The sequence below is a fragment of the Drosophila sulfurigaster genome, chromosome 3, assembly GCF_023558435.1.
Source record: "Drosophila sulfurigaster albostrigata strain 15112-1811.04 chromosome 3, ASM2355843v2, whole genome shotgun sequence".
In the NCBI taxonomy this organism is placed as follows: Eukaryota; Metazoa; Arthropoda; class Insecta; order Diptera; family Drosophilidae; genus Drosophila; species Drosophila sulfurigaster.
In genome coordinates this window covers 49254165-49276604 of record NC_084883.1, presented here as the reverse complement: position 1 = coordinate 49276604, position 22440 = coordinate 49254165, and the positions used below count along the sequence as shown (strand labels likewise).

Here is a 22440-nt window from a genome sequence, read left to right as displayed (position 1 = left end):
ATTATGAACACATCATAAACGAACACGATGAACAGGCAAACTACGACGACACACTTAGTCTGCAAGTGTTGAGTTAACTAACAACGATGAACACGAGCAGTATGATTACACTCATCTTAGTTTCTTAGAATAACAGACCCTCACTACCCTATTTTGAATACAAAGTGAGGAGCGGAGAGGTACTAAAGATATTAATTGACACGGGGTCTAACAAAAATTATATTCAAACCAAATTTGTTCCAAATCCAATACCAAAAATAGAAAAATTTTACGCTGTCTCTATAGGTGGAAACATACTAATTACTCACCATAAAATGGCAAATCTCTTCAATGACCCACAAGCAATAGTAAAGTTTTATCCGTTACCAACCCTCAAAAAATGAATGGAACAAATGAATGGAACAATCATCTCCATCAAGCAAAAAACATTCAAACATTCCTAGAACAGATCACTTGACTTACCAGCAGAAACTTCAGCTAAGCCAGCTCTTAAAGAAATATCCAACTATCTTCGCGGAAACTAACGAAAAACTTTGGTAGTTACACACACTTAATAATAATAAAACAATGCGAATTGCAGCTTAACGTCCGTTTTATTCGGCTTTTCGATCGTTACTGACTGCGTAGCTCAACATTAAATGTTAAATACAATAGAATGGGACAAATATCGAAAGTGTCTTTACATAACTGTTGTCGAACCCGGTGCTTTGGCTGAGTACGCCAACACTCTTCTTCTTCTTGGCTTTGGCCTTGGCTTGCGGCATTCCTTGGCAAAATGACCTCTGGAGTTGCAGTTGTGGCATCGTTTGTTTTTGTTCTCCGCCGTCGACTTAGTACCTCCCATCGCATCATACTTTGGGAGGCATATGTGTGCAAAGGCTTGTAACATCTGCTGTGGATCCTCAAATCTCTGAATGTGCGCCTGGTTGCATAAGTTCAGCGACGGTATACCTTTGATGATTTGTTTCAAAAGCTCATCGTTGTCTAATTTAATTGATTGTGGTAAAACGATCTTCTCCTCGAAGTACAATGCAAAACGCTCATTTTGTTGCCACTTCCGTTGTTCAAACATTCGTCGTAGTTCTGCCTTCGAAGTGCTTCGCTCTCTGCTTTTTATGTTCTCTTTCCTTTTGACTTTTGACTTAAAACGGACAACTTGTATCTTGAACCAAGTAAAGAAATATAACAAAACATAAAACATATAACAAACACTCGTGTTATTATTTAATTGAATTGAATCTGGGAAGCCTTTTTACAACAGATTGTGAGCCCAGTCGTCGAAGAACTCAAACAATTAAATAATTTGAAAATTCAGTGAATTGTGAAATTAACGAACACGCGTGTGTGTTTGGGTGTGTGTGTGTGTGTGTGTGAAAGCACATTTCCATTTTAGTTTTTTTTTTAGTTTGATGTTCTGTTAATGCATTGACATTAACATTTCACGACGAGATGCTGCTTTACTCACTCTCCGACATATATATGTATATATATATATATATGTATATATATAAAAATGGACATATGTATTTATATAATCGAAGGTGCTTTCATGTAACAATATAAGTGTGAGTGTATGAATATTTGAAACCGGTTTTTCTTATTTCACCATACGGTCTTTACTTACACGTGTGTATGTGTGTACATGAAGGCACTTGCAGAGTATTAATTAATTTTTATACCCGCTACCCATAGGGTAGAAGGGTATTATAACTTTGTGCCGGCAGGAAATGTATGTTACAGGTGGAAGGAGGCATCTCCGACCCTATAAAGAATATATTCTTGATCAGCGTCAACAGCCGAGACGATCTAGCCATGTCCGTCTGTCTATCTGTCCGTCTGTCCGTATGAACAACTAGATCTCAGAGATTAAAAGAGATAGAGCTATAATTTGTTTGTCGATAGTATTTGTTATGTTTGCACGCAGATCAAGTTTGTTTCAAATTTTTGCCACGCCCACTCCCGCTCCTGCAAATCAATAATAACAAGATAAAGCTAGACGAGCGAATTTTGGTATCAATATTCTGAAAATTTGGTTGCGATCAGATAAAAATTGTTTAAGTTATTAAATAAATAGTTTTGTATGTGTTGTATGTATGCGTATACGTATTGCAGTGCCTCTATGCATACAGATACAAATATAGAGACGAGCATGTTCTCTATATTTGTATCTGTAGGCATAGAGGCACTGCGATAGCTCTATTGGTAGAGTGCAAGCGTATTCGTGTTGTGGTACTCGGGGAACTCAGGTTCGAGCCCGCTCGGGATGCACAAATTTTTTTTTTATTTTAATCCTATTTACAACAATTATAAATAAAAATTGTGGATTTTATTAAACAAAGAGCAAAACGTATATATGTATGCGTATACATATATACATGCTCGTCTATATTAGTACCTGTATGCATAGGGGGTTCATAAGCAATGCGGTAGCTCAGGTGGTAGAGCATGTTGTGGTGCTCGGGTTCGAGCCCGCTCAACGTACAACCTTTTTTTTTAACCACCCGGTCGGTGGTGCTCGTGCTCAAATCCCGATCGAGAATACATGCATATTTATTTTTAATATTTTGAGATTATTACCGTAATATTTTGCTTTTATTCAAAATAGGTAGCGGGTATCTCACAGTCGAGCACACTCGACTGTAGCTTTCTTACTTACTTTTGTTTGATAATTATTGATTGAAAAACATATAGTATGTTAATGAAATTTAATTTTTTTGATTAACCAATGATTTGATTAAGGTTTTACTGGGTTTTCCTTAATCCTAGAACTAATTTGTTTTAATATGTTAAAAACTATTTCTAGATGAATATGAATCATTATTATTGTTCCCAGAATAGACAACGGTCCGAATAAGAATATTATTGTAATACTAATTTTTTATCTAAAAATAGTTATTAATGTGTAATTTTACAGTCCCTGGTTAATACTCTCATTTCAATAATTATTATAACTGTAGAAATTTCAACACTGATTTGAAAAAAAAAACAAAAGCTTATGAAATAATGATTATTATTTGAGTTTGAAACTTTTAAATTGATTTCAGATTAAGTTTACTTTATTGTTGATTTAATTTATGTAAAACAAGTATATATGCATATTTATGAATTATGACTTAATGACTCGCATTATCCAGCCAAGGTAACTAGTCACTCGAATAAAGACAGCCGGGTATCCCGTCTGGCAACCTTTGTTAACATAGGAGCTTACACCGATCTGAACCCTGCTGTAAGAATCTACCAATGGGCCACCAGAGTCACCATAGCAAATGGAGTTGCCCAGTTTAGTAGAAACGCAAAGGTTTGATTTAGGGATGTGACTGTGCCATGATGCACTGCAATTTTTCACGCTCATGATCATAAACTGTGTATACTGCAGTACATCCGTATAATTATTTCTAGCGTTCATAGTAAGTCCCCATCCGGTGGCAATCGAGTCATGTCCAGTATAGGTATCAGGATGAGGCTTCAACTTTGGCAGCTTAACCGCTTGAATGAATTTGTTGAATTGAACACGTGGAATGCGAATGAGTGAGATGTCGTTGAACAAGGTCTTGTTGCTAAAGTTCTCATGGTAAACAATATTCTTTTTGGTCACGGTGTGATGTATCAGTGGATAGGAATTCAAAATGCTGCCCAATCCAACGGTGACCTTTTCAGCCCTACATAAAACCGATGCTATTAATAGGCAGTCATTTCTTTGACGATTGTTCAACTTACCCGAATGTACAATGGGCCGCCGTAAGAACCCAAGTGTTGCTAATCAAGGAGCCACCACACGCCCACATGTAGGTATTATTTGCTGTATAGTTCTGCAGTATAAGTCCGACTTGGTAGGGAAACTGACCAGGCGAAGCGTCATGTCCTCTAGTGATGCCAACATCTTGTTCATCATTTAGAATCGATGCCGAGACGAAGGCAAGAGCCAAAGCAAATATAACGAGCACCTTCATATTCAAATGCTGAAAAGACTATGAGCTTAAAAAATTCAACGATCGCTTTTTATAGAAATCTTTCTCTACCTTCTTCTAATTTAGATTAATCACAGTTCTATATTTTATTATTCAGTTTTAAGAAATTTATTCGCCCGTATTAAAATGCATATGTTTGGGCAATTTACTGTTTAAATTAACTTAGATCATCACATCACCGTCACGGAATTTCCACGAATAAAAATTAAATAATAATTTTTGCGGTTTAGTCTTTTAACGTATCTATTTTTGGCACTTCCGATACTTTTTTCTCTTCACGAAGCCTTGAGAACTGTCAGAATCACGAATATCCCATAGGGAGTAGAATCGATCTCGAGATGTAGTCCGATGCCAAAGCAAATATTAACTAGGAGTTTAAGTAAATCAACCAACGCCTTTTATAGTAAGTGTTACCATTGCCCGTATAAAAACATACTTATTTTCGTTATTTGCACAAATTAACTTCGTCTTATCAACATTAAGCTTTAACAACAATTACTTTGTTATTGGTTTATGTTTGCAATATATTTATTATTAATGCAGGTTGTGCCTGCATTTCGCAAATTGAAATTTTGGTTCATACAATTATAACTAGAGTTTTATAGCTTCTAAAAATTTAAGATTAAATAAAAATAGTAGAAGTTATTAAAAAATAGTTTTCTATTGCAAATAATTGCTTTTGTAGTCAATCAGCATATCGATATATCAAATTTAGCCTTCGGTATATTATATTATTTTTTGGTATATTGTTTTAGTAAATTTTAGAAGTAATACCTTAATGTTTTGCTTTTATTGAAATTGGGTATCTCACAGTGGAATACAATCGATTGTAGCTATCTTATTTGTTACATACTGTGGGCATTCATAATTTTATAAACCAATTTATAGAACTATCAACAACGTCAGCTCACCATCATTATATTTTAGATATTTCAGATTTCCCGACCATTTTACAGTGATAACAAATAAGAAAGCTACAGTCGAGTGTGCTCGATATACCAGATTGTCATCCAAGCCAACTAAAACCCTAGTAAGTAGGCGTTGTTGCCCATACAAAAGTATTTCCTTAATAAATTCGACAATTTTTATTTGATTGCTACCAAATTTTCAGGAATCACAATTACTATAGTTATTATTGTATATATAAAATTCGATTCTAGCTTTAAAATTAAGCTTGTTATTCGATTTTTGTTGATTTGCGGGGGCGGCAGTGGGCGTGGTAAAAAATTTGAAACAAACTTGATCTGCGTGTAAACATAACAAATGCCGTCGAAAGCTCTATCTCTTATAGTCTCTGAGATCTAGGTGTTCATACGGACAGACAGACAGACGGACATGGCAAGATCGTCTCGGCTGTTGACGCTGATCAAGAATATATACTTTATATGGTCGGAGATGCCTCCTGCTACCTGTTACATACATTTCCTGTCGGCACAAAGTTATAATACCCTTCTACCCTATGGGTAGCGGGTATAAAAATTAAAACTAATATGAATTATTAGAGTGACTTTTTTATTTAGATCTTCCAAGCTTGATCTGTCAATAAGTGTTACGAAGAATATACAATCGCTTACAAATTAGTCAATTGCTTAAGCTAACATCTGTTAATCAAAATCGTTGTAAAGGAAGATCCGTATGATGCTCGATTCGGTCGAGGAAACTCATCACTCGGGTGAAGACATCGATGATGCCAAATTCGCGACTTTTAAACCCATAAGACGACAAACCGACTTGAACTCGAATGGCGACTGAACCAATGGACCACAAAAGTCTCCATTGCAAGGGGATTCGTGATTGGTGGTAGAAACACAGGTTTTCGATGAAGGCAAATCTGCTTCGCAATCTTTGCTGCTGATGATCTTCAATTCTGTGTATCTTAGTAATTTAGGAATAGTACTGTAATCCGAGGTTCTTCCCCATCCTTGAGGAGCCGCCACACGAAAAATAGCGTTCACCTCTCCGGATTATTATTCAGACTTGGAAAGGAAATTAGCATTTTTCGGTAAAATAAGTTGGAATATTTTAAGAATTATACCTCACTATTTGTGGAATTGGGTATTATTGAAAATGACACAGTATACTAATAATTATTAATCAATCAATGATAAGCATTGATTTTTAAGCGAGTTAAGAAAACTTCAAAACATCCATATTATTATTTTATAATTTTGCTGTTCATGGTCGTCAATACTACAGTGAAGAGATTACTAAATCTTGCATTTATAACTGCAGTATTGATTGATTGTTTTTCTTATAAATGTTGCAATAGATGCAATAGCTTTTAGATTAATTAGGATTTAATGACTCGCAATATCCAGCCAAGGTAACTAGTCACTCTTACAAAGACAGCCGGCTTCTTCGACGAACAATCTTTGTAAACGAATGAGCTCACACCGATCTGAACCGTGCTGGGAAAATCTACCAATGGGCCACCAGAGTCACCAATGCAAATGGAGTTGCCCAGTTTAGTAGAAACGCAAAGGTTTGATTTAGTGATCTCTTTGCCCCATGATGCTGTGCAAATGTTCATGCTCAAGATCATAAAGTGTGTATACTGCAGTACATTGGGGTTCATATTACTAGCGTTCAAAGTAAGACCCCAGCCGGTGGCAATCGAGTTATGTCCAGTGTAGGTATCGGGATGTGACTTCAGCTTTGGCAGCTTAACCGGTTGAATGTATTTGTTGAATTTAACACGTGGAATGCGAATGAGTGAGATGTCGTTGACCAAAGTCTTTTTGCAAAAGTTCTCATGGTAAAAAATATTTTTTTTGGTCACGGTGTGCTGTATCAGTGGAGACAATTTCAAAATGCTGCCCAATTTAACGGTGACAGTTTCAGCCCTAGATAAAACCGATGCGATTATTAGGCAGTCATTTCTTTGACGATTGTTCAACTTACCCGAATGTACAATGGGCCGCCGTAAGAACCCAAGTGTTGCTTATCAAGGAGCCACCACACGTATTTTCTATATTTGCTGTATTGTTCCGCATTATTAGTCGGACTTGGTAGGGAAACTGACCAGGCGAAGCGTCATGTCCTCTAGTGATGCCAACATCTTGTTCATACTTTAGAATCGATGCTGAGACGAAGGCAAAAGCCAAAGCAAATATTATGAGCACTTTCATATTCAAATGCTGAAAAGACTATGAACATAAATAATTCAACGATCGCTTTTTATAGAAATCTTTCTCTACCTTCTTCTAATTTAGATTAATCACAGTTCTATATTTTATTATTGAGTTTTAAGAAATTGATTCGCCCGTATTAAAATGCATATGTTCGGGCAATTTACTGTTTAAATTAACTTAGATCATTACATCACCGTCACGGAATTTCCACGAACAAAAATTAAAATATAATTTTTGGGGTCTAGTCGTTTAATGTATCTATTTTTGGCACTTCCGATACTTTTTTCTCTTTGCGAAGCCTTGAGAACTGTCAGAATCACGAATATCCCATAGGGAAATGTAGTCCGATGCCAAAGCAAATATTAACTAGGAGTTTAAGTAAATCAACCAAAGCCTTTTATAGAATTCTTCCATTCTTGTACTTCCAAATTTAACTTATCTTAGTTTTCTTTTTTTATTTTTAATATGGTAAGTTTTACCTTTGCCCGTATAAAAACATACTTATTTTCGTTATTTGCACAAATTAACATCGTCTTATCAACATTAAGCTTTAACAACAATTATTTTGTTATTGGTTTATGTTTGCAAAATGTTTATTATTAATGCAGGTTGTGCCTGTATTTCGCAAATTGAAATTTTGGTTTATAGAATCATAACAAGAGTTTTATAGCTTCTGTACGATTAAATAAAAATAGTAGAAGTTATTAAAAAACAAGTAAGAAAGTTACAGTCGAGTGTGCTCGTCTGTGAGATACCCGCTACCCATTTTGAATAAAAGCAAAATATTGCGATATTTTTTCAAAATATACCAATAATACAAATATACTAAAAATATACCAAATGGTGCATTTGTTATATCGAAAGGAAATTAGCATTTTTCGGTAAAATAAGTTGGAATATTTTAAGAATTATACCTCACTATTTGTGGAATTGGGTATTATTGAAAATGGTACACGGTATCTCACAATCGAAAAAACTCAAATATAATAATTATTAATCAATCAATGATAAGCATTGGTTTCTAAGCGAGTTAAGAAAACTTCAAAACATCCATATTACTAATTTGTAATTTTACTGTTCATGGTCGTACATACTACAGCGAAGATCTTACTACATTTTGCATTTATACATACATTTATAACTGTAGTATTGATTAATTTTTTTTTTTATAAATGTTGCAATAGAAATAGATGCAATAGTTGCTAGATTAATTAGGATTTAATGACTCGCATTATCCACCCAAGGTAACTAGTCACTCTTACAAAGACAGGCGGCTTCCTCGACGAACAATCTTTGTAAACGAATGAGCTCACACCGATCTGAACCATGCTGTAATACTCTACCAATGGGCCACCAGAGTCACCAATGCAAATGGAGTTGCCCAGTTTAGTAGAAACGCAAAGGTTTGATTTAGTGATCTCTTTGCCCCATGATGCTGTGCAAATGTTCATGCTCAAGATCATAAAGTGTGTATACTGCAGTACATCGGGGTACATATTACTAGCGTTCAAAGTAAGTCCCCAGCCGGTGGCAATCGAGTCATGTCCAGTGTAGGTATCGGGATGTGACTTCAGCTTTGGCAGCTTAACCGGTTGAATGTATTTGTTGAATTTAACACGTGGAATGCGAATGAGTGAGATGTCGTTGAACAAAGTCTTGTTGTTGAAGTTCTTATGGTAAACAATATTCTTTTTGGTCACGGTGTGCTGTATCAGTGGAGACAATTTCAAAATGCTGCCCAATCCAACGGTGACAGTTTCAGCCCTATATAAAACCGATGCGATTAGTAGGCAGTCATATCTTTGACGATTGTTCAACTTACCCGAATGTACAATGGGCCGCCGTAAGAACCCAAGTGTTGCTTATCAAGGAGCCACCACACGTATTTTCTATATTTGCTGTATTGTTGCGCATTATAAGTAGGACTTGGTAGGGAAACTCACCAAGTGATGCGTCATGTCCTCTAGTGATGCCAACAACTTGTTTATAATTCTGAATCGATGCCGAGACGAAGGCAAAAGCTAAAGCAAATATAACGAGCACTTTCATGTTCAAATGCTGAAAAGATTATGAGCATAAATAATTAAACAACCGCTTTTTATAGAAATCTTCCTCGCCTTTCTTCTAATTTAGATTAATCACCGTTCTATATTTTATTATTCCGGGAAAAAATATTCAATAAAATCACAAAGTGCAGTGACTGGTTTAATAAATCTACAATAACTCTTTGCGATGAAATCGCTAATGTTTATATTGATTGATTAATTAATGAATATAAAACATAACAATTAAAACTAACTAAATCAATCTCGACTATAATGAGTCAAAACGACATTCGAGCACAACGTTACCGTGAGCAAGATGAAAGACGGCTCTCACAACAAAGAAACAACGCGTACTCCTCTTTTAAAGCAACCGAAAATAATGCAAGCTCCGACAACGTCAACCGTCTGCCGCTGCGCTGCCCGAAAAACAGAACAAAAACAATGAACATGTTAAGCCGGTTGGAGATGAGCCCCCTAGATTCTCAACTCAAAATAACGCGTGGCAATGCTAGCCTAGCTGCAATAGAAACGGACATGAACTCAAACCGGTTTAAAATCTTGGCAGACGCCTATGAGGTTGAGGCGGCCGAATCTACTGAAGTCGAGAAAAGGAAGCCAAAGCCTCAACCTATTTATATACGAGAAAAAAGTTCCAATGTTCTCGTCAACAAAATTATCGAGCTAATTGGCAAGGATAACTTCCACATAATACCCCTTGTAAAGGGCAACATTCATGAAACAAAAGTTCAAATGAAGTCTGAAGACAATTACAGCGTATTATCGAAATATCTTACCGATAATAAAAATAACTAAAATAAATAGAATCCGAAGTAACGCCTGCAGAGATAACAAAGGCACTACAAGAGAAGGGATTTAGCGCAAAGACAGACTTCAAAATCCTTAACAGGGATAGAAAGCCGCAGCCACTATTTAAGGTTGAGATCGAGCCAGAAAATAAGCCCCTGAAGAAATACGAAGTGCATCCTATCGTACTATATATACAATCTTCAGTTCCTGCTGCACCGCTGAATTACAGTTGAGGAACCGCACAAACGCAATGGTCCGGTACTATGTGCGAACTGCCAAGAATATGGCCATACAAGGTCATACTGTAAACTGCGCCCGGAGAGTTTCACGACTCCACACACTGCCCAGTGAGCAAAGATGACTGCAACTCGAAAAAGTGCGGCAACTGCGGTGGTAATCACACTGCTAACTATAGATGTTGCCCAGTTTATAAGGATCTAAAAAGCCGCATCCATCAGAGAGGAATTACTGCCCGCACCCAAAATAAAACGTTGAAAGTCTCCAGATCAAACCCTGAAGTATTCTTCTCGACTGCAGCCAGGTCCTCACTAGGACCCATAAACTCTGACAAAAGTGTGACATACGCAAGTGCTTAGAAATCAGGACCGGCAACCCCTGCCTCAAAAACTTCATTTCTGCAATCAGCATACCAAGAACGCCGGAGCAGCCAAAAAGGAACTTCGAAGCTATGATATGCAGCCTACAACAAAGCCTTACGAAATTTATGTCATTTATGCGCACAGCTATGCAAGATCTAACATAATGCGAAACCAAAATCTATTGATTTAAATCAGAGAACTGCAACGAGTATGATTAAGTATGAGCGAATACGCATACCCAAATTGCAATTAAATCAATTCAAACCAACGAATTCGATTCAACTCAAGTACTTCCGGCGTCAGCGTTAAGCTTTAACAAAAATTATTTTGTTTTTGGTTTAAGTTTGCAAAATGTTTATTACTAATGCAGCTCGTGCCTGCATCTCTGACCCCATAAAGTATATTTTCTTGATCAGAGCTCGAGAGCACTTGCTTTGCATTGCTTCCTTCTGGCCTCTGAAATCGAAAAAATCGATTTTAACAAAGCTAAAGTTAAGATTTTTTTCGTAGGTTAGGACTAAATCAAATAAAGAAATAAATAAAGCACCTTTATGTATATTGAAACGTTCTAAAGGCTATGGCAGAAATATTAGAACGTGTGCTTTTATAGCTTTTTAATTTCAATGAATCATAGTTCATTGTGTCATCATAAAGTTTTAGCAATTGCCCGCATAAAACCAAAAACATACTAAAGTGCGGGCAATTTACATAAGTCATATATTAACGAATATCGTCATAGCACATTCAATAAAATTCTGTAAGCAGAAGTAAAACCACATTTTTAAACTTTACTATTAAAGCGAATATATTTTTGAAACTATTTATCGTCCCGGAGTGTTAATTGCCTTGAGGTTACCCAAAATAGAAATAAATTATACCAATAAAATACAGCTGTGAATCATACTTGGCATTCAAGTATACAATCGAACGCAACTGAATGAAATGGATCAGTTGATAACTTTATTCTTTATTCAATCGAAATAAAACTGTTGCGTATTTTAATTCTGTGCATATTTTTATTGGATATTCAACTATTACAATTTGGTTAACATTAATAAGGTATTTATTTCTTTTATCTTAAATAAGATCAAGTGACATAGTTAAAGGAATTAAAAATTAATATGAATAAGTTAGAAAGCTATATTCGAGTAGGCAGTATTTTTAATAAGATCTTGTTCTACAAATATACCAAAAATACTATACAATATGTATATACATATAGTCAAAAATTATTAAAATACTAAAACATTCGAAAACGTATATTAGTATAAGAGATAAACCATTACATTGAAAATATACCAGATGAAAAATATATCAGATTGATTTTGGTGACAAAAAACTGAATATACGAAATGAAAAATATATCAGATTGAGTTTGTTGACACAAAACTGAATTTTATGCAGCAAAGCAACGCAATTTATTTTCATATAGCATTGAAGGAAAGTGTACGGAAAAAGCAATTAGATGAACCCGGTTTAATATAAAACTATATATATGTAACTTTGAGAAAGTTAAACATATCATCATACAAATCAAATTAAAAATACTAAAAAATAAAACAAAAATGCATATTTGGTATACAATTACATTAAAAATATACCATAGATATATGTATATATTTTATGGTGCCAGATCTGCCTTTTTCTGTCTGTTAAATACATTTCCTTTTGACACAAAGTTTTATTACCCTTCTACCCTATGGGTAGCGTGTACAAAAATATTCTCAGTTGCTTTTTAGCCAGGTTTCTCTGTAATTGCAGTAATTGTTGGGCTAAACTGTCTAACCGAGGCCAGAGCACTTCAACCCAATCCCTTTGAGCAGGACTCAAAGTCAACAATTAGCTGCCGTTTTCCAGGTTCTGCGAGCGAGTTGTTATTGTTGTTGTTGGCATTCGTTTGTTGTTGTTGTTGTTGTTGTTATTGTTGTGAAACGTTGCGTGAATTATTTCCAATTAATGACTCTGGCTATGGGAATGCGAGCGTAAAAAAGTTTTACGGCCATCCAAAATGGAAACTATGAGTAGAAGTGCTACGAGTTATGCGAATTCTACCAATATAAATATATACACACGTATACGAAATATGAGCGTGTGTATACGTGTACATGTGTGTGTGTGTGTGTGTGATAAGGGGGCCGACCTACATAAATGGCAGAGGCTGAATAAGGCAAGCATCGAGTGGATAATCGTCTGGAGCTCATTCGCTGTTTCGCATTTTGTATGAGTTTTCATTTAGATTGAAATGCCCTCAGCAGCAATAAACTGGCAAATCCACAACGGGTTCCACGTGGCCATATCTTTGTGCGTGTGTGCGAGAGTGTGCGTGTGTGTGTGTGTGTGTATATGGGTCGGTCGATTGGTTACACGATACGATATAAGTAATAGAGAACGATCTATCCATGACCTGCCAATGTGGTTGAACCATTCAGCCAGCAATATGAAAATATTGCTTCAAGCGCAAGTAGCAGCAACAACTACGAACGTACTATACAACAAAAAACAAGTAAGAAAGATGAGGCGAGCGCACTCGACTATAAGATACCCGCTACACATTTTAAATTAAAGCATATTCTAATAAAATACCTAATTTATGTAACAAAAATACTAAAATATACCAAAATATTCAGTTGGTATTTCGATATAGTACATACTACATTAATAGTATAATAGTATACCAAATTTATGTAAGAAAAAATACTAAAATATTTCGATGGGTATGTTTGGTATGTTGATATAGTACTATCTTCAAAATATACCAAATTCATATAACGGAAAATATTAAAATATACCAAAGGCTATAATTGCGATAGTACTATAATCAAGATAATACTACATTAAAAATATACCGAATTAATATACCATAGAATTCAAAAATATACCGAAGTTTTTTTTTTCAGTATATCGATGTAGTACTTACTACATTCAAAATATACCAGAGAGTACAAATTGCCTACCAAAGCAACTAAGATCCGAGAAGTATTAGAATATACCAAAATCTTTAGTTGGTATATCGATATAGTACTACATCAAAAATATATCATAGAGTACAAGTTGTCAGCCAAAGCAATTAAGAAAGAACAAATATACCAAAATATATAGTTGGTATATCGACGTAGTACTACATTCAAAATATACTAAATTAATATACCGTAAAATACAAATTTATTCCGAATTCTATATTTGGTATATCGAAATAGAAATACATTCAAAATATACAATAGTCTACAAAGTGTCAGACAAAGCAGCCAAGAGCAAAATGATTTCCTATATAACTGAACTGACACGCTGATCAAAAATATATATGCTTTCTGGCTCACAGATGACTCCTTCTGGCAGTTACATACACTTGTAGGCACAGAGTTATAATATCCTTCTACCCTACGGGTGGCGGGTATAACAAGAGCAGGACGCGCAATAGGCACACACCAAAAAACAAAAGCCACGCACAACACACGGACAGAATGAACAATGTTGTATGCGAGTACACATATCCATTCACATGGCCATTACCATTACCATACCCAACCGCGAGTAGTCCACCCTTTTATCCACCTCCTGCCCTATGGCACAGCAGCGGCATCAGCAGCAGCAGCATCCCATGGAAAACTGGCAGCGGTTTTTATTATTGGAAAATTGCTCAAACGCGCACAGATATCGACTCTTTTGCTAGTTGGCTGGCTGGCTGGCTGGATGGTTGGTTGGATGAATTGGGAGGGTTCTTTTTCCGTTCGAGGCGAGGGGTGTTTAAAGTGTACACGGTGGCGTATGTGTAATATTGCCAACCAGAACCCGGCGAAAAGGTCAACAAAGCGAGCAATAAACAGAAATTTCAAATTACACCCGCAGGATTGAGCCCAAGTGCTCATATCTACAATTTGTATCTGTATTAATATTTGTTGTATCTGTGTCTCTGCTATATTTGTATTAATATTTGTATACTTTGTGCATTTTGTAGTTTAGTAGCATGCAAGCAATGCTAATGCCATGCAATATGCCAGCCAGCATGTAACTAATTACAGTTTCAATTAATCTAAGCAAATTCATTAATTTGTATTAATTGAAGGTCTGTGTTTTGCATGTTCTGTAGTTACATAACTTACCGAGCAGATTAAAATAAATGTCAACCCTTTGGCTTGGACTCCCTTTTGTCCTTGTCATGTTTTTTGATGGCATCCCTCAAATCCCATTTTCGATAGAGATGCCGGAGATATGTTACGACGAGAGCGAGTAACACAAACTTTGTGACTGGTTCGTAAACTAGATTTGGACAGTTTTGACAAGACATGTCGAGGCACTACACCAAAAATAAACTACAATATGTATAGAACATATGCACATACATAGTGCACATCATAACACACGACAGACAGGATGCATGTGCATACATTAAAATGCGAACAAATTGAAGCTACAAAATATTTAAAGATACTTTTACGTAATACTTGAGATAAGCCTCAAACTAATTGACGTGCTTAAGTTATGCGTAGCATCTGCCTTAAAGCTTAGCTGATTGAGATACTTATGGCTATAAATAAAATTATTTGTGGTCTGTACATAAGTAGCTTTTATATCTATTGATTTAGTTTGTGGTGGGCGTTTGAGAAGTAAATGTATCGCAATTTAATGTAATTCGGTTTAAAATTTATCAAAAGTTTAGTAAATTTTAAATTTATTGAGAATACTCTTCCTAAAGGAAGTTTTGTTTAACTTTAATTTAATTTTTTTAGTTTTTAGAAAATATATTTAATGTAAAATATTTTATGAGTGAGATAAATGTAAGATTTCTGCAAATGGATTAAATGGGTCAGTGTTTGATATGTAAATTAAGCTCAATTTAATAAAATTTTATAGAATTTCAAATGTATTGAGAAATCTTTAAAAATAGAAGTTTTCCATATATGTAATTTATGTGATATTAGAAAGTTTGATTATTGTTAGTTTTAAGAAATGTATCTAATGTATTTTTATTATTTTTATTTCATGATTTAAATGTTTAAATAAGCTTACAGATAATTTAAAGTACCTATTATTAGTTTGAAGCCAATCTAGTCATGTATTCAATTAATTTATTTATATTTTTTTTATATATAAAATTTAAAAACTTACGTAAATTTGTATTATTTAAAATTAATATTGTTAATATTTAAATTCACAAATAGTTTGTTTAAAGTTCTTTTGTAAGAAGACAGTTAAGAATTGCTTTGGCTAGCAATCCGGTATATTTTAACCTCTTATTATATTCAGAACGTGGAACTATAACTATAACAACAACAAGAGAGAAATGTTAATTGATTTATTTATTCTTTATTATATAAAAAATTCCAAAGATGTTGATCTCTTTAAATTACTATTATACACAAAATTTTAAGTTCTTTTGCAAGAAGTTTTTTATTTTCAGAACTCTCCTGAACTCTTAAGAAATTCACATTTAAAACGGGAATTTTCACCATGTAACGCATCAGATAATACTAATTTGCGAAACTACTAATTAAGTTGCATTTCATCTCTCTCTGCAATAGAGTTTTTGTGCTTTAGCACTTTGTAGTTATCGATGCTTTCTAGTTTGGGGGTTTTTTCGTTTCGTTTTTAATTGAAAGCTGTTAAATTGAGTAAAGTTAAGAACACTTTTGAGAAGCTGTAAAATTTGAATTGTCTGCTGCGAAATGAATGAAGAGCCATTTGGACTTTTGGCCCAAATGCGCAGCGATGTGTGTATGGTTCGGTTGTAGTCATACAATTAGGAGGAGCAAGCAGCGCACATGTTCTCCGACTCGTAGGCATTAAATTACAAATGAATTCCAGGCACGTGATCTTCTGCTTGACTGCATCTTTGGCCACCACCACCACCGACAGCAGACATTGCAACGGCAACGGCAACGGCAGCAAGTGCATCAGTAAATGGCCAGAGTTTGAGTTTGCCTTGAAGCATCTTTTGCCGGAGTACAACTCAATTACGGAATCGTTAGAGGGTGCAACATTTTATGGTCAAAACATTTTGAGCCAGCTAAAAGGCGAAAGATATGTGAATACTTATCTTGGTTTTAGCCTGATTGTACAACATTTAAGTCAATGCATATGGCCGCTTCAACGAGTTATTATTATTATTATTATTATCACTCGACTATACGCATCGGTGCACCACCAAAGCGACAAAAACTTATTCGCCTTAGATACTGGCTGCCTTCTTTAGTTTAGCTTCCTTAGCCAGCTTTTTGGATTTTAGCCTTTTGAGCCCTTTTTGTGCGGCAACTTCAATTGCTGACTGCAAAAATTGAATTCTTCTTATTTCAGTCACGCAACGTTGTTCAAAAGGCACCAACTGAAAAGCCAAAGAGTTCTTGGCCAACAAGTCTCGTCAAGAGTTCTTCTTTTTCGCTTCTTCCGTTCTTTCGTTCTTCCTCCTTCTCGTCGTTGTCTGTTGTTTTTGCACTTTGGTTAAGTCCGGCGCCGTTGGCTGCTTTTCCAGCTTTCCAGGCACGGTCACAAGTTTTTATGGCCATCTTCTCGCAACTCGCACTCGCACTCGCATCTCTCAAGCTCGCAGTTCGCATTTTGTATATTAAAGTATTTTCAGGTTTCAACAAGCATCTGCAATGATACTTGTCTAACGCCTTTCACACACAGTGCAAAAAAGGTCTTCAAATGGCATTACATTTTTCGCCCGAGCCAGACAAGCAGTTGACATTTTGGGATATGGGTCAAGTGGACATCAAACCCAAGCAAAACTGTCATAAAAATAAGTTAAGCTCTGCGAGCTGCCAAGCTGCCTAGCTGCAAGTCCTTCGACTAACTTATGTCCTGTACACTTTGCGTTGAGAAACTTTCAAAATTGCTGAATAATAAACTTGAATATATGAACACACAGTTTTTAGATTGTTTATGGAGATTCTTTCGTAATATGAATTAAAGTCAAATTTTTTGTAAGTAATTTAGAAAATGTATTGTTATAAAAATGGCACATAAATATTTTAAATACTTGTTTGTGCATTTAATATAAAATAAAATATAACATAATAAAATGAAATAAAGTATAGTGTCAAATTCAGGTTGAAGAATAATTGAAAATTTTGAATTTGAGGACTAAAAATCTATAACAAACATTGAAAAAAATAGATCAATTTCAAAAATCAGGAATAATAATTGTTTTCTTAAAGTTATTGTGGTCTCAAAACTATAAGAACTTGGGTTGTATATCAAATGTTCTTGAAATCAGGATGTGTTCTCTAACATAAACATTTCTTGAGGCACTTTTTAGACCAAAATTTGTTGTACTTAGACCAAAATCTTGATTTTATAACGTTTTTTTCAGTGTAGAATGTAGAATGTAGTCTTTATCATATTTACATTTGATCTAGTATTACATCTAGTATTAAATATTGAACCTTTTTGTAGTGTAAAGAATACAAAATGTTGGGGTTATTAAATTTATTAAGAAATATAAATAAAAGATGTGATGGAAATCGGAAACCAAATTGAGAAATTTTAATTATATAAACAAGATCTTTCCATAAATAAAAATTCCATTTTAAAAAAATGTACTCTTCTTATCTTTAGAAAATTTATAGAATGTATGTATTACTTATAATCTAAACGTTTTGCAAATTCACACTTCCCCGTTTTGGTCTCCTATTTTTATAGGGTATTATAAATGTTTACCATCAAATTCAAATTCCGGAGCCAATGGCCATTTAGTAAGTATTCATGTTGCACATCAACATCAAAATTTAAATAATTCCGCAAACTCGTAACAACATCGTGAATAATAATAATGTAATATACATACATATTTAGACAGATTACACATCAAATGTGTTGCATACTTTTTAGCTGTGCGCTGCACCTAATTAATAATAGACACACGGACGAACGAACGATAGAGAGAGAGGGGAGAGAGAACGCGAATATAAATGCGGGCGCTTTTTGTAACAGGATATTGGATTGAGCTGATGGCGTGTGGAATGAGCATCGACGTCAGTCCAAACGGTAATGCAATCAAAGGTGAGACGACGCACCTACAGAAAGTATACGCGATATACATATATATAGATACTTACATATGTATCTATATCCCGTTTCACGTTCCTCGTTCTACGTTCCATGTCGTCACATTTCCCGTTGCTCGTTTGAGGTTAGGTTGCGCATGAAAAGGGGGGCGGAAAGCCTGACCGACTCGGTGATTCGGTGTGTGAATTGCGAGCTATGTTTGTACTGACCATGTGACTTAATTACATTTGCATTATTAAATTTTATGACAGCTGCTGTTCTCAATAACACCGCCTGCACACACTGCTACCCTCAGTTCAAAGTGTGTGTGCGCGTCTGTATGTGTGTGTGTGTGTGTGTGTGCTGCCGCAGTGCAATTATAACGAGTAACGGTACCCAGACCCCCCGAGGTGTGAGCTTTACAATGCAGCAGCCAAAAGGCCATGCTCAACAGTATTTGCCCAAACAACAGTCAACGCGTGAAACTGTGCTACTAAAATAAATTATTCATCATTGGCATTACTTGCCAATTAGCGATTTACAAAATTTGAAAGTTCATCTAGTAATGGCAAAATTGTAAACGAGGATATTTAACTACAAAATACAAGCTTAACATTTCTGGAAAAAAACTTATAAACTTTATCTAATTTCAACATAAAAGATCACGATGTGTTTATGTAATCAGCAAATATTTAATGCTAATAGTTTAAGATTTGTTAATTAAAACAGCAATTTCAATATTGTTCATCACACTTTGAGTAGTAAAAATATTTGTAAATTGTTTGCTTCAGTATTGAGTATTTTTTAATATGTGTATTTTGTATTACTTAAAAAGGTTCGCTAGGCGTCATTTAACAATTTGCAACTTATAACTATTTATTTTGACATATAAACATATTGAACATCAAAAAAGATTTGATAATATGATTAGCAAATACCAGATACTAATCAAAATATTGTCTTTAAGTTGGAGCAGTACAATTAATTTTAAATTTTTCTTGCTATATGAAATTTTTTTGGTTGTTTTAGTTGGAATTATTTTAAGACATACTGAACAGATTAACAAGTTGAATAATAATAATACTCATATTTGAAATAAAAGTTTTCCGCTGCAAGCCCCGGTAATTTATTTCCCAGTTGATAAAACATTCATAAAATTTCGCAGAAAGATAATTTTAATTCGTAATTATCGTCAAACATACTCGGTAGCCCCATACCTTACAGCATTGTACAAATTCCAAAACAACATTTTACATATTTACAAATATTTAATTATATTTAATTATCAAAATATTTAAATTAAATATTACTTTTAGGAAACATTTTGGTTGTTACTTAGGCTTATGTTGCTCGTGGTATTATACTGCGTATGATTAATTTTATCTTAAAGCTAGTCCACAATTTGTATAGCATACTTTTTGGGGCATTTTTTCATACATTTCCTAATTGTATGAATGTAACACAGAACATTACATTTATTACACGTATTATTTGTACAATATGAATACAATTCGTTTTAATTTGATTTATATATGAGAATGGTATAGCAAAAGAAACTCGCTCACAAGTGACATTCACATATCACCATGGCCACAATCGTTCTCCTCACTCATTACTCTTCCACTGTCTGCTGCTGTTGCTCCTCTCAAGGTCTCCATTCTACGTATGAGGAGCGTATGTTCGGCTGTCATACTGTCGTACTCCGACCCTCATCGCTTGTTGCTATCAGATTACCTCCAGCCACAATATTTGTAAACGATTTATCATCTGATTTTTAATTTCTTTTCCGAGCATTTGGCTGTCAATGGGAATGACGCAACCGAAAAAGGCTGTCATCAACCATCTCGGGCGAAAAAATTCAATCAGAAGAGAGCATCGAAAAAAAATGCGAGAAAGAGCAAAAGGGGAAAAGGAAAAATAAAGAAAGGAATTACATACGGATTGTCGAGGATGAGAACGAATGGTGAGGACGAAGATGGAGATGGAGACGGAGACGGGGCGAATTCAACTGCGAGTTCGTGAGTCAAAAGTAAATAGAATGTTGCCTGCCGTTAAAAGGTATCCTTGGCTACCGTAGTTGAGGTAAAAGTTTCTATTACATTTTTAATATGCGGCGCTCAGACTTGGCACAGTGAAACATAATTAGTGCATAAAATTTAATTTAATCGCTCAAATGAGAATGTAGACATGTAAATCTCAGTCATTTAGCTGTGTTCATTGGGGTTTCTTTGTGTGTGTGTTTTTTTTTTGTTTTCCTCTATATTTTAAACTTGGCACACACGAAAAATTAACTAGCAGAAAATGCGCTGAGGCGGGGCTTGGGTATTGCTTTTGATGAGCTGGCATTATGAGCATAACCACAGAAGAAGCATGCACGACGATAAAGGATAACGTTGAGCAGAGAAAGAGAAAGAGACAGAGACCCAGTGGCATATCCATAGCGAGAGTGCAGAACCTGAGTCCTCAGTTCATTACGATGCCTAAAGGTTGCGCCCGTCGAGTGATTATACACGTACACGAAACGCGACCAGAAAAAACCCGTCGTCGTGGTTGTCGTTGACTCAACCGCACACAAGCAGCAGCAGCAACAGCAGCAGCAGCAAGAAAGGATAACGAGCGACGAGGCTAAGCTAAAGCAGACCCAAAGGGCAATGGCAATGCCAGTCAGCCAGTCAGGCAGTCAGCCAGCGAAGCAGACAGTAAGCCAGTCAGCGAGTCAGCCACTATGTCGTATACGTAATATATACCAAGTATATTCTGAGCTATATTTAATGGCAACTGCTTAGGGTTATGCGCATGGGGAATATTCTAAATTTTATACATTTCATAGTGTTGCATATCCCCCAGTTGCAACTTGTGGGCCCCGCTTGTGACTCCTTTCAAGGAATGCACCCGTTACTAACTATATTACGAGCACACTAAATCTAGCTAGCAAATTGAGACAATGCCTAACTTCTAGATTTGTTGTATGCCTAGTTAAATGCTCTGTATTTTAAGGGGTATTCTTTTTTCAAGCAGTTATCTACATTTAAATATTACGCCGTCTGTCCTCTGTCATTTTTTAATATTTCTGCTTACCTCAGTGAAAAGCACACAGGATATGAGCATTGCCATATACTGTAATTAAGAATCTCTTTGATTGCGTTTTTCCCTCTCAATAAATATCCTGGTTGGTAGTTGGTGTTTGCAGTTAAAGGGTATGAGTAGTGGACTTTTAAACATATACATAAAATTAGAATTTTTTCAATATACTTGATTAATTATGGGATATCAATTTGGTTTTATTTTAATTCTTTATGTTAAAGTTAACGCTTTTGACTTATGGAACAATATATTCCTACACATTTATATATTATGTAATCTGGTATATTTTAAATGTAAGTTTTTTTCGATATACCAAATATGGTCTTTGGTATAATTTCGCAATTTTTAAGTATACTAATTTGGTATATTTTAAGAATAATATCACATTGCTGGTGTCTATCTGTTTCCAATAAAAGCGATATTATTCTTATAAATATACTTAATTAATATACTAGAAAAATATTATATATATATTTGTATATTCTGTACTCTGGTATATTTTAAATGTAAAAGAATTTGGATATAGCAAATATAGCATTTGGTATATTTCAGTATTCTTCCAGTATATCAATGTAGTATATTTTAAAATTATTACCGCAAGTATTTCGTTATACCAAATATAGCTTTCGGTATATTTCAGTATTTTTATAGTATATTAATGTGGTATATTTTAAGAGTAATACCCTTTCTTTTAAAAAGTATTGTATCATAGTTATTTGTTTGTATTTAATCGATTCTCATAGTTCATATATAAATACTAGTTATTCATATTCATTTCTATTTTCGATTTGCAATATTTTGTTATGCTTGCCAAAAGTCGTCA

At 34.9% G+C, this 22440-nt stretch overlaps 1 protein-coding gene and 1 long non-coding RNA gene across 2 annotated transcripts in view; both read right to left on the bottom strand.

Annotated features, from left to right (window-relative positions):
• Positions 1-22440, bottom strand: part of LOC133840951 (uncharacterized) — a 191585-nt gene that overhangs the window by 9986 nt on the left and 159159 nt on the right. The window lies entirely within an intron of this gene.
• Positions 3101-9148, bottom strand: LOC133844523 (uncharacterized). Its single transcript, XM_062278554.1, has 6 exons — positions 8922-9148; positions 8388-8863; positions 6870-7050; positions 6361-6811; positions 3718-3959; positions 3101-3659 (listed from the first exon to the last, which is right to left on the bottom strand). The coding sequence occupies exons 1-6, from the start codon at positions 9146-9148 to the stop codon at positions 3107-3109; spliced, it is 2130 nt and encodes a 709-aa protein (XP_062134538.1). The 3' UTR covers positions 3101-3106.

What these genes read in the sequence shown, in the direction of transcription:
- LOC133844523 (XM_062278554.1), bottom strand. Translation starts at nt 9,148, where the DNA reads ATGAAAGTGCTCGTTATATTTGCTTTAGCTTTTGCCTTCGTCTCGGCA. An exon ending in GCGGCCCATTGTACATTCGG is followed by an intron (nt 6,812 to 6,869) that starts GTAAGTTGAACA and finishes GGTTTTATCTAG; the next exon opens with GGCTGAAACTGTCACCGTTA. An exon ending in GCGGCCCATTGTACATTCGG is followed by an intron (nt 3,660 to 3,717) that starts GTAAGTTGAACA and finishes GGTTTTATGTAG; the next exon opens with GGCTGAAAAGGTCACCGTTG.